A 15,365-nucleotide genomic window follows, 5' to 3' on the forward strand; every position below is an offset into this window, starting at 1 on the left:
AAGGAGCTTCACAATGGTAACATAAGGAAGTTAAAGTTCTCATGATATTCAGGGCTTTAGGCACTTGAGAGACCATTTTACTGACTGAATACTAAAGCCTCAGGATGTGTTTCCTAAGTGTTTCAGTGGCCTAAGCCAGATTTTATTACACCCACTGGTGTGATGCGCATTTCCTCCAGTGTTTCCCATCTCAGGTATGACTACTTTCAAGTGCTGTCATATGAAAGAACATGGGTATGTAAAATGCCCAATTTTGGTAATTTTAAGTGATGGTTGAATTCATTTAATCATTTAGGATTTATCTCATAATGCATGCACACATTTTTAAGGGATGTGTAAGCTTCATATGATGTACAAGCATGCTTTTGGAGATGAACAATGCTGAAGAGGATGGAAAACTACGAAGCAGACACATAGTAGTGGCATCAATGGCCAGCTATGAAAGCCATCCTTCCTCTCAAAGCTCGGAGTAGCTGTCAAGTCACACATACCCCAATATTTGGGCTGGGTTTATGCCACACAGCTAGGGAGGACCACTACTGTGGCGTACAAAACGCAGCACACAAACTACACCTGAGCTTGGAACACACAATACAGACACAGCACAGCTTGTGAAAAGCTGTACAAAGTGAACTTGGCTGCAGCAGAGGGCAGTGAGACACAAACGCTAGCAGTCCTCACTCTGCATAGGACCTACAAATGCAGAAACCTGTCTTTGGTTATTTCTTGAGTGCAACAGTTACCACTCTTAGGCTTGTTCTTAAGAAAAATTGCGCACTATTTACATGTATTTAGGTGTACACAAGCGCAGATATATTGAATATTCACTGTTTAAAATGTTAATTTTGGTTGTTTTCTCTTCTTTGAAAACCATATCCTATTCAATTAATCTACTATTCCCCTTGTCCTCTGAAAATCAAATCCTTTAAACTTTTGCTTTGAGGTATTGATTTGCATATTAAAAACAGGCAAAGAATTGCTATACTACAGGGAGCTGATTTTCATCTTTTCCTCTGTCATCCCTCTCACACTTTGAAAGGTAAAAAACTGGATGCAGTTAAGGAGAAAAAGGGATGGAGGAGGGTGCTGTGGATGAAGACAGCATAAGTCTTTGGCTCCTTAACTGGGTTAATTTGTCTCCTGGCATGTGAATAGAGAGCTTAAGAGAAAGATACAGGATAAAAGATAATTGCAAGGCATGCGCTACTCATGTAATTGCTGACACATCTAATGCTGTGTGATTCACAGCAGCTTTGAAATACTAGACTTCTTATTGAGGGATGGATGGATTACATTTCCACTGGGTGCAATTTGAAGAAGAGATGCATAAAAGAAGGAAATATAAGTTGTTATAACGAAACCCAGTCTTGACTTGAATTAGTTTAAATGCAACTTGCTCAGAACAATTGATTTTTTGTGAGAAATAAATGGATTTGTATGCTCGACCAGTATTTGGCAAGCCAGTTTCCACCAACCAACTGCTAAACTACTGAATTTACTGTGCAGCATCTGCTGTATATCAATGTGAAAAACTATCAAAAATTATACACTACTATATATGCACATATAAACATATGTCAATTTTAACCCATGAACATGTTCTTTATACTATTTACAAATCAATAAACACCTCAAAATTAGTTTGGATATTGATTTAAGTTTTGGCAATTTTTTTTTGTGTTTTTTTTTTTCATCTATTTGTAGGTTTTGTTTGCTTGTTTTAACTAAATAGGCTCATTCATGTTTAGTAAAAAATTGAACTTGGTTTAGATTTGGGACTATCTACATCTTCCAACTTTGCCTGAAAAAGAGACAGTAACACATTTCAAGTGTCCCATTTTTTCAAAGTAAAATTACAGAGGAAAGACAAAATAAGATCTAGAACAAAACTACCCAGATGTTGAGGGAAATCTTTACCAGACTCAGTCCTGCAGTTAAAGCCCTGTAGGTAGGCAATGCAAGCAGCTGGACAGACAGCCTGGGGAAGACAAATCCATTTGTAGTCAGCTCATGGAGGTTTTGGTCCCAGTGAAAGTAGTTTCTGAAAGGCACCAAGGCAAGTTCTACTCCTGAAAAAACAGCATGAAGAAAGCAAACATTCTGACCAAGCACTCAGCCTTGCAGCCTGCTCTCCAGGACCTGCTAGGTGATGGGTACTGGCTCTGGCCAGCATTGCCAGTCCTGGTCCTGCTCCCCACACCACAACATCTTTTTTTTTTACAGTTCATCTGAACAGGGGCCTTTCAAACCCTGGACACAAGGAACTCATTTCTCCCTTGTGCCTCTGGCTGCCATATCTGGATGAGAGCTGTGTTTGAGCTCCTCTGAAGGGAAAAGGCAACACCCTCAAGACTGGCTCCAAGGGATCTCATTTCGCAATGGGTGTATGAAATCCTCCAGCAGAACTTGTCTGTCCTGAACTACATCACCAGGGAACACTATCAATAATGAAGTCTCTCTTTCACAACACTGTGGGATTTCTGTACTCCAGCCAAAGGCATTTGCTTCGAGTGAGTGACATTCTGATGTGTTCTGGGACAACTCCACAGGCATTTGCCAAGACACATGCTGGCTTCTTCAGACAAGAGACACACGGCAGTTTAAATTTGGTTTAGCTCTTGAGTCTCGAGTAGCGACAGGCCATCTGGCACATTTCAGGAATACTGGCACTTTCTGCTCAGAGAGGTCCAGGACTTACATAAGACAGACATGACAGGACAGGAGTGAAATGCACTGGCAGGTCTGTGTGCATGAAGCTTGCATGGCAGCAGTTAATCCAAGACAGTGCAGCCAGGACATAACCCATCAGTCTGCTCACAGCCACTTGAGCAGCTCTGGGAGCAGCGCAAGAAGAGAACTGAGTGTTGGTGTAAGGGTGAGGAGCAGTGAGCGAGCAAGGGACCAGCTAGGGGACTGCTGCTGGGAGGAGGAGGCGTCACTCAAAATGGAGCTATGGGGACAGGCCCGCTTGAAGTCGGGGGTATGGGTCAGAATGCAGCTGTTTCAAAATCTCTTGGGAGGAGGGCAGAATAGTGCAAGGATTTTAGGCTGCATGTCTCCCTTGGGTTATGGTAGCAAAGATGCTGGTACACAGAATCAGTACAAAAAAATCCCCAGGAGAATCTGGAATGAGTTTGGGAATGTGGGGCAGACTGGGAAGCATGAAGGCAGCTTTTTGCACTGGAAAGCTTAGCTGTTGCAGCACTGACTTCTCTTTGACTTGTTCTGGCAACGTTGTATAGGACCAAGTCTGAATCAGTGGGAGAAGAAAGTGTGGTTTTGGTACTTCTAATAAAAAGGAGGTTAGTTTTAAGATGCAATTACAAGAAAATTGAAAAAAAAATGAGAAGACCAGTTTTGTTGCTAGTTAGTATAATGAGATGTTCTTACAAGAGTCTGATGACTGGGAAAATAGAGAATTGCCAATTCATTTACAGAAACAAAATCATTACTGAGGAAATTTTTTCTCACTAAAAGACAAATGTACAACTCCATTTATTACAGCAACTGCCATCATGTGCATTGGCTCACAATCCATTCTGGGCATGGATCACAACACTACTCAATACCTGCCCCCAGGCATTTCTTCACTCCATACTCGAAACTTAACATTGGACAATGTCTGACACATGCACACAGATGCCACACAGACTGGTTCCATCTTACTTTCATTCTATATGACTTGCCTGTGAAAGTGAAGATTTAACCAAGAAGATAATGGTGTGATATGTCCTCCTTTGACTGACCTACTTTGAGCCAAAAGCTGGAGAAGTGAGTATGCAAAGCTACTTCTAATGCAGATTAAAATGTGTCTTTGGCACAGTATCCCCACACAGACTAATCATACATTCAAAAAAGTTTTTTCCATCCTTTTTCCCAGATTCCTGTTGTCAAGAAAGGACCATTAATGATAACTCCCTGAGGCTCCTTCTCGTCATATTACCCAATGCCTCATTCACACCTAAGGCATCAGGACAGATGAAAGCAAAACACAGATGAGCAGTTCTTTCCCTGGTATTCAAACTTTAAATCAAACACCCACTTTGCTGTACTATAAACAGAGCTGCCTGTTTAGAGCACCAAAGCACTCCTGTAATATTTCTTTTTCTCTAAGATTTGACATTTCTCCTGTGAGAAGCAATTACAATAGAAGTGTCAAGCAAAAATAAATCCCTGTTAATCACAGTCACTGTGAGCCTGCCAAGTAAATCACATCTCAACATTGCTGTTTTATTTTTCAGGTAGAAATAAAAAGTGTGTGAGAACGCCAGGCTCTTGAATTAAGCTCTGCCCAAGACGGGGTACCATGTTTTTCAAAATACAAGCTCTTCCTCTTGTGTTCATGACCTTGTGCAGAATTAGACAAGCACTAAAACTGAGTATCCAACGACCATAAGAATAGTTCAGGTTGGAAAGATTCTCTGGAGGTTGTCTAGTGCAAACTTCATCCAAAGCAAGGCCAAGTGCACATTTGGGTCAGACTGCTCAGTTCAGCTGGGCTCAGGGGTCCCTGAACAGCTGCAAACCACTGGTTCCACATCTTCTCCAGGCCACTGGGCCCATGCTCAGCTGCTCTGACCATAAATAACTTTTTTCCCTAAATCTAAATCTAGTTGGGATTTCTTTCCCTGCAACGTGTGTACATTGTCTTTGGTGCTTTCACCATGCACTCCAGAGAAAGGATCTGATCCTGTCTTCTCTATAGCCTCTCTTTCCCTTCAGTTTTTCCTTCCCCAGACTGAACAAATGCAGTGTCCTCAGCTTCCATTCAAATGTAGATGTTGTTGCCTCTTCACCCATCACAAGTACTGATATTATAGATACATTTCTTTTGGTTTTGGTCTACAAATAGGCAGGTCTATGCATCTGAAAGGAGAAATGAGAAATGGAGAACACTTTGGGCTCTCAGCTGGGCTATTATTTTCCCATACTTTTCAAACTCAGAAGCTTCATGCACTGTCCATGCATCACAAGGGAGGTGTCTTCAAATCACCTGATGGGAATGGTACTGAGTTTGTTCCCCTCCAAATCTGAGAATTTTTTGTGAGCTTTGGAGAGAGGTTTTGTTCTTATTTTATCTTCACCCTCTCACTATTCCCTGTGTTGTGAAAACCAACCATTTCAAGACAATGCAATTGCAGCTCCTGTTCCAGAACCAAGTGCAAAGGAGCAGTTTCAATCGTGCCAGGAGCTCCTAACCATGGTTTAAAGACGCTGTGAGGTCTCCTGTCTCCTTTTTCTTTTGAGTAACATGAGGTACCTTGATGATTAGATCAATTACTTTTTTATTGCTATGAATATGAACAGGAATATCAGAAACCTGTTTTAGCTGAGTCAATCCTAAGACATCCAGTCTGTGTATTGCAGACTTGAGCTTATGCAATAAGTTTTCAAATCAGAAAACTGGTTGTTTTCCCCAGGAACCTTCAATAATAATTAGCTCATACCTGATCCAGCCATAACCTGCCATTTAGTAACATAATTTTCACATCTCATTCTGGATTCATGTTTCTTTCCCCTGTAAAGCCCTAACCCTGAAACTGCCAGTTACACTGAGTCACCACCCTGAAATCAATTTCAAACAGAAGAGTCTGTTGCTCAATAAAAAGAAAATAATTGGACTGAGATGCCTTTAAGTAAAAACATCATTCCAATTTTTATATTGCCTGACTTACCCCCAGGAACCCTTTAGATTTGTATTCCATTCCTGTAGCTTAAGTTGGACATTTTTTCTGATGCAAGGAAATCAAATCACTCTCCTGAATCAATCAAAACAACTTCAAACTCTGCTCAGTCCAACAATTTTTACAGTAAAAACATTTTTTAAGTGCTTTAAGTATCACATATGTTCCTCTGCAGGGAACCCTCTTTGCAATGCCTTGACACCAGCTGCACTGCCAGCATCCCTGTTGACAAGTGGAATTTTTCCATTACTTTACAATAGGACAAAAATCCCAAGAGCGAGAAAGGTCCCTTTGAAGTGTCAGTCTTCTCTCAGTTATTGGTAGTGTCTAAATGCAATAATGCAACTTTTACATTTTTAATGACCATTTGAATTTTACTGCAGTGAAATCACAGTCACAGAGAATGATGCCCCTCACTTCTCAGAACAGGAGGGGAAACTTCCCTAAACAGACTCATCAGTGTGAGTATCTGGTCTGATTTGGAAAGAGACTCAGCAAGATAGAGAAAACTGTATTTGCTTTACAAAGATACACAACATTATAAATTCAAAGTGTCAGGAGTAGTTGGGTATCTCACACTGGACAATGGTCTACTGATGGAGAGAGGGAAAATAGTAGTTTTTTGCCACTGTAGTCAATACTACTGTTGAAAATGGGTACCAGAAACCCAAATGCAAATCCTCCATACAATTCACATCATCCTGAATCACTCATCATCTATCAATGGCAAAAGTCTCCATTGCACTGGAAGATATTCTGTCTGGAAATACATGGAAGAACAGTTTTGTACTCTCGCTCCCAGTTTCTGCACCACCCACGCTTTTGTACATAGAGCTTTAATAAAGCAGCACACATGCATGAAAGGTATTTCACATTCCTTTACCTGTAATTCAAGTCCAGTAGGAGTATCTGCATAGGAGTGAGAAAATACTTTCAACTCTCTTTCCTGACCTCTTGCCTAAGATTGTCCTACCCCTGTCATAGGGAATGACTGACTGGTGATACTCTGATAGCCACAAAAGCTATATAACATTTTTTAATAACTCATCCCAAAGAAATATAAATGCTTGCTTATTAAAACATAATTAAGAAATATTTGTTCAGTGTTTCAGCCTGTAACAGAACAACGTGCAGAAAAATTAAGCAGACGGAGGCATTTTTTCCTTATGTTCCTTCTTTTTTGTGGCTTTAGCATGTTTGCTTATAGTCAGCAAGTACCAGCTTATGTTCTCTTCTCTGTTAACCAGGGTTCTTACCAGTGACGACACTGGGGATTTTTGACAGAAAGCTCTTGACAGTGCGGATGGGAACTCCACCTGTTTTGTCATCCTGCATTCTTGTAATGATGTCTTCAATCTGTCAAAAGAAAGGAAAGGCTTTGTGGTTTATGCAAAACAGTGATTGTAACATTTACATATCATGAGTGCTTTGGAGGCCTGCTGGTAGGATGGTCTTCAAATATACCATGTGCATTACTGTACAAACACAGACCTAGAGACACAGCTATTGTCCAAATTTAAACCCTGAGATTAGAAATCTTGAGACAACAGACAAGCTTTGAAGACAGTGGTTGGATACTGACAAGCCAACTGCAACTGTGCTTTTTTTTTGCTGACCAGGGGTGACAGAAAGCTGCTGTTTACTCCACAGATGAACTGGGTTACACTTCAACCAGCTTAAGGAGCTTTCCATCCATTCCACTTTCACCTCTGTTCCCACGTTCATTTGAATCCTCAATACTGTAACCTTGCAAGGGCTTTCATTTTCCAAAGGGTCCCTATGGCTTATGGCTTGAGAAGAATGCAAGACACAACAGCTGGACTTCCCCTGCCTCATGCTGTAGGCTAGGATGGTATACGCCCGTGGTCAGCCTACAAGGTAAATAACCAGAGTAAAATGATTGCAGAGAAAAACTCGTTGGAATTTCACAGCCAAGCTACCTTTTAGTTCACAGGCACATGCATAATCCATTACATACAGGAAAATACACAATCGTCTTCAAAAGCCATGGCAATCAGAAGATCCAATTACTACAGGAAGGAGCTTAATTCTCCTCCTGTTTACTCTAAAACGGGAAGGAATTTTTGCTCCTTTTAAGGCTACTCCCCATATATCTACTTGAAGGCAACACCAGGGAGAACAAAAAGCTAAACAGAAGCACAGTGCAGAAATTCAGTATCTCCAAAAACTCTCTTCAAGTTAATAAGGTCTCAGAAGCCCAACAAAAATAAACCCAAAGCTGTTGTCTTTGTTAGCTCAAGCAGCTGACAGCACAGCCCTACCTGCTGTTGGTGACAGGGGCCGAGGGCAGCCAGACAGGGAGTACGGCTCTGATTTTACCTAAAGATTTTCTCCTCACAGATGCTACAAAATGTAACCCCAGCAGAAAGATTACATGGTGGGAGCACAGGCCCTCTCTCTCCTAAGGCAGCCTAAGAGCTCAACGTACTCTCTTCAACTCGGAAAGCTGCTTCATTTAGATGCACAAGTGATTTTTTTTCACAGACTTAACACCTACATTTCAAAACAAGTTTAATTTCAAGTTTTCCCAAGGTGGTAAGACAATCTCCCTGCCAACTTCAGACACTGAATTTGATCACTGTGTTTTTAACCTCAGGTTACCACTTAACTGAACTGTTCACACCTTGTTTATATATTACTTGTAAGTTAACACATGTCCTGAACAATTTCTCAGTGGGAATGAAGTCACAAAGATGAAAATATCCTGACATACTTAATAGGTTACATGACAGTTGGGTACCTACAATTAATTTCTGAGAGAATAATGCTACTTTTTCCACAACCCAGTCTCTATGAAAATTAATACCACCTTTTTCCCCTTTAGCTGAGCTTTATCCAAAGTTATTTGCTGATTAAAAACGTAGGGTTTTTTTCCAATCTGAGGATATCTGGAGAAGGAACTGCTCATCTCTGATACCTGGAGGGGTAACTGCTCGTCTCCAGAGTGGACAAGAAGCATTTCACTGTGTTGAGGGGAGCCTGACAGCATCACTTGTCATCAACTCAGACCTACCTAAGGCTATGGTGCTCCAATGCCAGACCTACCAGAGGGACATGGCATCTCAGTTGCCTGCAAAGGGCGAACACAAAATCACAGAATGGAGCAGGTTGGAAGGGACCACAGTGGGTCATCTGGTCGAACCTCCCTGCTCAAGCAGGGTCATCCTAGAGCACACTGCATCCAGACAGTTCTTGAATATCTCCAGTGAGGGAGACTCCACAACCTCTCTGGGCAACAGTCACCTACACAGTAAAGAAGTTCTTCCTCATATGCAGGTGGAACTCCCTGTGCATCAGTTTCTGCTTGTTGCCTCTTGTCCTATTGCTTGGTACCACAGAGAAGAGCCTGACTCCATTCTGAGTTTTAAACTTCATCCAAGGTCAGTCAGACTAAGAACCACTTCTGCAAGGCAATGAAAAAGCCTGTTACGTACCTTCATCTGTATGCACTTGTAGCTGACATCAGAGGAAGATTTTCTCCATGCATATTAGGAGGAAACTACCCTAGAATGTGTTATGAGTCCTCCACGTCTCCAGGAACACTTAAGAGCTTCAAAAATCACAAGCATAATTTTTGGTAAAACTGTTATTTTCTCTTTTTTCACTTCAATGAAAAATTCAGAATGAATAATAAGCTAAAAGAAGTATTTCAATGCAGGAAAATAAACTTTTTATTCTTTTGCTCACGGTAAGCTAAAGAAACATCAGCATGATTTATGCCATTAACACCCTATGAAAAGTTCAATTTCAAGCAAAATAAAACTTTAATTATCTTAAAAGAAAGATACATTGTTTTTACCTAAACTATTCCCTGTTTCAAGCAATCAGGCAGGCACTGGTATCTCAAATGGGGCCATTAATTTCAGTTTCAGTCACAATTACAAAAGCCTGCTGCAATTTTAAATCAAAAATAAAGAAAACTATTCCAGGGAACTCCTTCCCAAATGGCTCCTTCTTACTCTTGTCTTTCAGTCTGACTACTGGCACTTAATGCTCTCCTTATTTCTTCTTTCCTTTCCACTCAAATGCCATATCTCCTTTCTTCCCTGTCCTCTCATTTGGTCTAGACATGACTACACATGTCATCCTCCTTCAGCACACACTGCATTTTCAGTCTGCTGCCCAAGAGTCCCCAGGGTTACAAGGCCCTCATTGTACATACTCTTTCCATTCCCAACATGCTTTCCCTGTGTTCTAGACCAGCAAATTTTTGCACTGCTCAGAGGGGACAGCATGGCATACTCAAAGAAACATTTGATGATAATTTTATCCTTTCTTAAACCTATAATCAAGTATTAATTAAAATATTAAAAACCTGTATCTAGCAACCTATGTCCAGTTTTTGTTCAGTTCACTACAAAGAGAAGATCTGACCCTTTGTATCAGCCTTCGTTTTGCATGCATCCAATGCTTGCAGATATTACTAGCCAAATTCCTGCTGAGCTATGGAAATGTTTCATGAATTAAGTGATACAGTGACAAAGTGGAAAAAAGTGATTATTAGAGCTTCAAGTGTGGAGAAAAGCAAAGAGGGAACATCAAGCATGAAGGTCACTTTCATCAAAGCTTTTCATCTTAGCTTTTAAGAGAGTTACTTAGACACTTGAGCGCTAATGAGTCTCCCTTCGGCTTCTGCATGTCGTTAAATATCCCTTAGGTTTCCCTGTTTGCCAGAGCCCCTGGACAGTTCATTTCATCAGGGCAGGAGGCAAGAACGAGTGCAACAAAGCATTCTCATATTTATCACTCCTAAATGAGCAAGCTTCAGTGAACTAACTTCTGCCCAACAAAAGTCATAGTAAGAACAGGCAATAGTTTTTTTTTTTTTTTATATGACAGGGGTCACTGCTCTTTCAACCTAGTCTGATTTTGCATCATTAAAGGGAATGGTTATTCTTCCCTCCAAGTGGATTCTGGGTCGGTATCTCCCCAAGAAAGCCAGAGCAATTCCTGTATCTGCTGTCACTGTTAGCTACACACTGTAATGTATGCCTAACAAACCAGATCTGCCTTTCCTCCCGACTAGTTGCTGGCAACTCTGCTTCCTACATTTATCCAGAATGTTTTTATTTCACATTATTCCATTTGCATTGCATTGAAAAGGGCTTCTGGCTTCAGGAACACATTAGTGGAGACATAAACTACTGCAAGTAGTTTATGAGAGGCTACCAACATACTCTGTGACACAGAATGTGTTGGGGATTTAATGTATATGTAGGATTTGCTAGTACTCATAAGACCTTCTTTTCCACTATCAGCACTTTTGCTAGCCTAAGGAGGCTGAAGGCACAAGGTAGAAGACCTTAAATTTCTGTCAGAGCCAAGATGTCTATCACTGGAAGATGAGAAGTCCTTTTTCTGAGGAAGGGGCAAACAAAAGATTACATTTGTTGATGTGTTAGAATAACTGAGTCATAATACAACAACAAATGTAACAACCACAGCCTGGGAACTTTGGGTCAGTGTCACACAACATTCCTGCTGCTACCCTTATAAGAGGGAAAACGACTCTCAGCTTTGCAGTAGCTTTTCTTTCTCCCAGCACCAAAGTAAAGCAGGCACCCCTTCTGCTGCACATTAGCATGCACAGGCTTGCTGAGCCCTGGTCAAGGTCAGCCTTGAAGATGACATGCTGAGGGGAAGGGCAAGTAACACATGAAAAAGAAAAGGTAACAGTTCCCACCTCCCACAACCCCATGCCCGGACACCAACAGCAGCTACTGGAGCTACTTGGCTGAACATGTTCAATTGCGACTGAGTGACGACCACATAATGATGTCAGAGGTCACCACAGTCCCATTTTATTTTTGTGAGCTAGTGAGGAAAACAATACACTTTTCATATTCTAGCCTCTGAATTAGCTGCACAAACTCCCTTGGACCCTGCAGGAAAGCTCCTGCTGCGTATTTCTGAATATTTTGGTATGCACCAGGTTCCTGACCAATTACTCACAGCAGCTACCCTACTCTTGGGGGGATTCCTGTCACCAGCTAACCCGTGGCTGGAGAGTCTCCAAGCATCACTCATCAGTGCTAATATTAAATGTATAGGGTTAGACAGATAGCTTTGTGCAATTGCAAATATCCTTTTTGACCTGGCTGACGGCAGCTCTCATGCATACTGGTGGAGCTGGATGGTGCGTGGAGGAAAAGGTCAATCTGTTGTCAGCTAGCATGCTGGCAATAATTATAAACACATTTGATCTTTTACTCTTGACTGAAATGTAAGTTTAAAATAGACTGTTTCTCACAGTGCCAACTCTTATGGGTCCCGTAACTGTCTCTGACTAGCCCTCTGACACTGCCAGTATGCCTGTACCTTTTGCACCTGCTGAGTCCTACCACGCAGCCCACACACACACAGACAAGGAAAGTTAATTTGACAAGATGCCTGAAGCCAACTTGCTTCACTGGTCCAGACAATTTCACTCTGCTCAAAAACAGGACGAGGAGGCAAAAAAATTAAGGGCTATACCCTTCAGCACCCTTGAGGGAAAAAGGACAACCTTGCCTCTGAGACAACACTGGAAAGCAGCAAGGCAGCACTACCAGAGAATTGTGGTGTGACCTTCAGCAATCAGCTTCATCTGCATCTGTCCAAGTCTCCTCTCTTGCATAACAGAGACAATACCGAAGTACGCAGTGGTGGTGAAACTTAATTCAAAGATGTCCAAGAAGGACTTGGAGTGCCTTGCACAGCAGACACCACACGACTAGGAAAGATATGCTCCCCATCTCTGACAACCTTTCACAATCCCAACAAAATCAAATGGCACCAGAGCACCAACGTGCCAGCCAGCAGGGCCGTTTGTCTGCTTTCCACATGGCCATCTTCCAATGACAGCTGAGGGCAGGGGTGCTGATGCAACTTGTGCTCTTCCTGATGGAGTTCTCTCTGCTTATTTTAAATTTCAGAGCTTATTTCAGATAAAGGCAGAGTATACTACATATCTCCCTCAAATCTGAACGTGTGTCAGGGAACAAAGAAAATAACAACTGCGATCTTCAGATGTTTATTGGGATGGTGAAACAGAGCTAAAAATGTCACCTTGAAACTGGTAACATGCTTTAGCATTCATATATCTCTACTGTGAACAAGAGGGTATCAGTGAAGGAACAACCACCAAGGCATTTGTTATGATTAATTGTATACTGTTGCTAATTTAGCTAGAGCTTCACAAAAGAGAGCATCTACTCACAAGTCATTACATGGAGGGACAGGTTTCACCACACCAATTGAATTAACCAAAACAATTCTTAGGTAAAAACTGTGACTTACAACACCATCATTTTGACTGGACCATGTCTCCCCTAACACAGCCTGCAGTGCCAGCTCTGCGTGGCATCCCTAGTTCAGGCCTGGGCTGCATCAAAAGAACGTGTAGCCATGGAAAACTGCCTGTTTCCCTCAGGCAGTATATGCACAGTTCAAAACCAGAGTTTAATATTCAGCAAAAAAACAAAGCTTAGCAAATTAATTCAGCAAACAGAGATTCTCTAAATGAGCTGAACTAATGCAATTTTCTCCCTCCCCCAAAAATCAAGCATTTTAGCCCATCAGTGTCAACAGTTAGAAGCAAAAGACATCAATGTGTCACTGTTATGCAAACTCAATTTTTCATTAAAAACATTTTGACAGACAACTCCCAATGAGCTCAAATTCTACATGAGCCATAATTGCTTAAAAGAGGAAGCCATTTTGGCATAATTGAAAGCTGAGTAAAATAGGAAAAGTAAAGTCTTGCTTATGGATTGTGCCATGAAATTATAGTAGCAAATGCTTGGGACTGTTGCATTATACAGCACAACAGAAGCTTCTTGTGAACAGCAGTGCATTTTTTTCCCCATGCTTTCTACAGTTATGGTAAAGATGTCACATATATGCACATAATCAGCTTGAGAGATCTTACACCATCTAAAGTACAACTGCTCTAATTAAAAACCTTCTCAGGCTAGCTACAAATTAGACCAAATATTTACTTTGTTCTATAAGCAGAAGTGTCAAGCTTCTTATGACTGTAGGAAGGTATCATAAATATCCAGTGAAGACAATAGGAATTTTAAATAAAACACTCCAATGGAAACCAAGTAGTCATAGAATTATGACTGAGATATGATAAGTCACATTTTGGTAAAAAAAGATATACCATCTCTGCCATCCAGTATTTACTGAATAGGAGTGGCTTTTGTGTGGCTTATGAACTATGCAAATACATATGCAAACCTATACAGAGATAAATGCATAAATTCAAAGATTATTCCAGCCAGGAAACTTGTAGGATGGAATAATCTATAAAGTGTTTCTCAGTATGTGATCTGAATTGAAGGAACCGCCACTCTGGGGAAAAAAAGGAAGAAGGATCCATCCCCCTGTCCCCTTAACAGTCCTGCTAGAGGCACGGGTGCTGACAGCATCCGGGCTGTTGGTGAGTGCCAGCTAGTGACAGAATTGAGCTTCCCAGACCATTTTACATAGGTCAGCAGTCACCTAGTACTAACTTGCATCTGACCATGCCATCCTCAGCAAGATTTGCGTGGATAATTCTGAAGTGTTCTGCAACGACTATCTGCACATAGAAGGCCAGATCAAAACAAAGCAGCAGCATGGGTTGAAATATGATGGAATAAGGTTATAACAGGAAATCTAGATCTGCACTTATGGTAATGTATTCACCACGGTCCCCATATGCTAATAACAAGAGGGGCTTGGGGGAGCACAGGAGTAGGTGCTTTCCTTTGATGAGGTTCTACTGAAGTCCCTGACTGCAGGGACTGACAGCATCCTGCTGCCTAGCTCCAGCCAGGGTTCGACGCACAAGTTGCCATGGAAACGGTAGAGATTTTCTCTTCTGTTGCATCACTGCACCGAATGTAAAACTACGCAGGTCTCCAGACTGCTCATATGGTGATGAATGAGCAGAAGAGCAGACATGCCTCCCACAGCCCGCATGGGGACTGTTGCAGAAGGACTAAACGCCGTACGTGACACGGCAGAGCTCCTTTGCGTGCCTGCTCCCATGCAGGCAGACACACTTGGGCCCCTTGTCGATCCCACCACAGGCAGGGCACAAAGGTGAAGCCCATTAACCCAGCCTCAGGAATGCCCAGAAGCAAATCTGTGATCCAGCTGCCATCTAAAAATAACACTGCACAAACCACTTGAATTGGCCAGTGCCAGAAGTGAGTTTAGTTCAACAGCTTTGATTTTGCTAGTGCTTCTTTTGGGGGTTAGCTTCCACACCCAGAATTTCACTGAGTCCTGGCCATCAACTAATCATTCTCATGCAAGACAAAAATATCCTGAAACCAGTTTTTTTTTGTATTGGAACTGAGAAAGCTCCAGAAATTTTGAATCTTCCAGCAACATTGGGCTGAGTCTCCAATGTTTAACATTATTCAAGGACAGTTTTTCAAACCCATTTAGAAGTAGCACATAAGAATTTTAGTATTACATGTGGTCTGTGTGTGACATGGCATGAGAAAGCAGCACCTCTCTCCCTCATGATGCTGAACTGAAGTTTGATAAACATAGTACTTGAAGAGGAAGTTCACTTTCCTCTGGAGCATCAAATATAAGGCACTTCCAAACAGAAAAATGCTAGACATCAGTGGGTCACCAATCTGTTCCCCAAGTCTTGATAAAAGTGCAGAGCTGGTTAGA

General features: G+C 41.6%; 1 protein-coding gene across 8 annotated transcripts in view; it reads right to left on the reverse strand.

Moving 5' to 3' along the window:
* Positions 1-15,365, reverse strand: part of RGS6 (regulator of G protein signaling 6) — a 266,585-nt gene that overhangs the window by 98,781 nt on the left and 152,439 nt on the right. For 7 of the 8 annotated variants that reach the window (XM_064658242.1, XM_064658239.1, XM_064658243.1 and 4 more), the window contains exon 3: positions 6,941-7,040. The exons of the other annotated variant lie outside the window; for it this stretch is intronic. In XM_064658242.1, coding sequence (XP_064514312.1) covers positions 6,941-7,040 — 100 coding nt within the window. The remainder of the gene's footprint in view (positions 1-6,940; positions 7,041-15,365) is intronic. 8 annotated transcript variants of the gene reach the window in all.

Source organism: Pseudopipra pipra, chromosome 6, assembly GCF_036250125.1.
Source record: "Pseudopipra pipra isolate bDixPip1 chromosome 6, bDixPip1.hap1, whole genome shotgun sequence".
In the NCBI taxonomy this organism is placed as follows: Eukaryota; Metazoa; Chordata; class Aves; order Passeriformes; family Pipridae; genus Pseudopipra; species Pseudopipra pipra.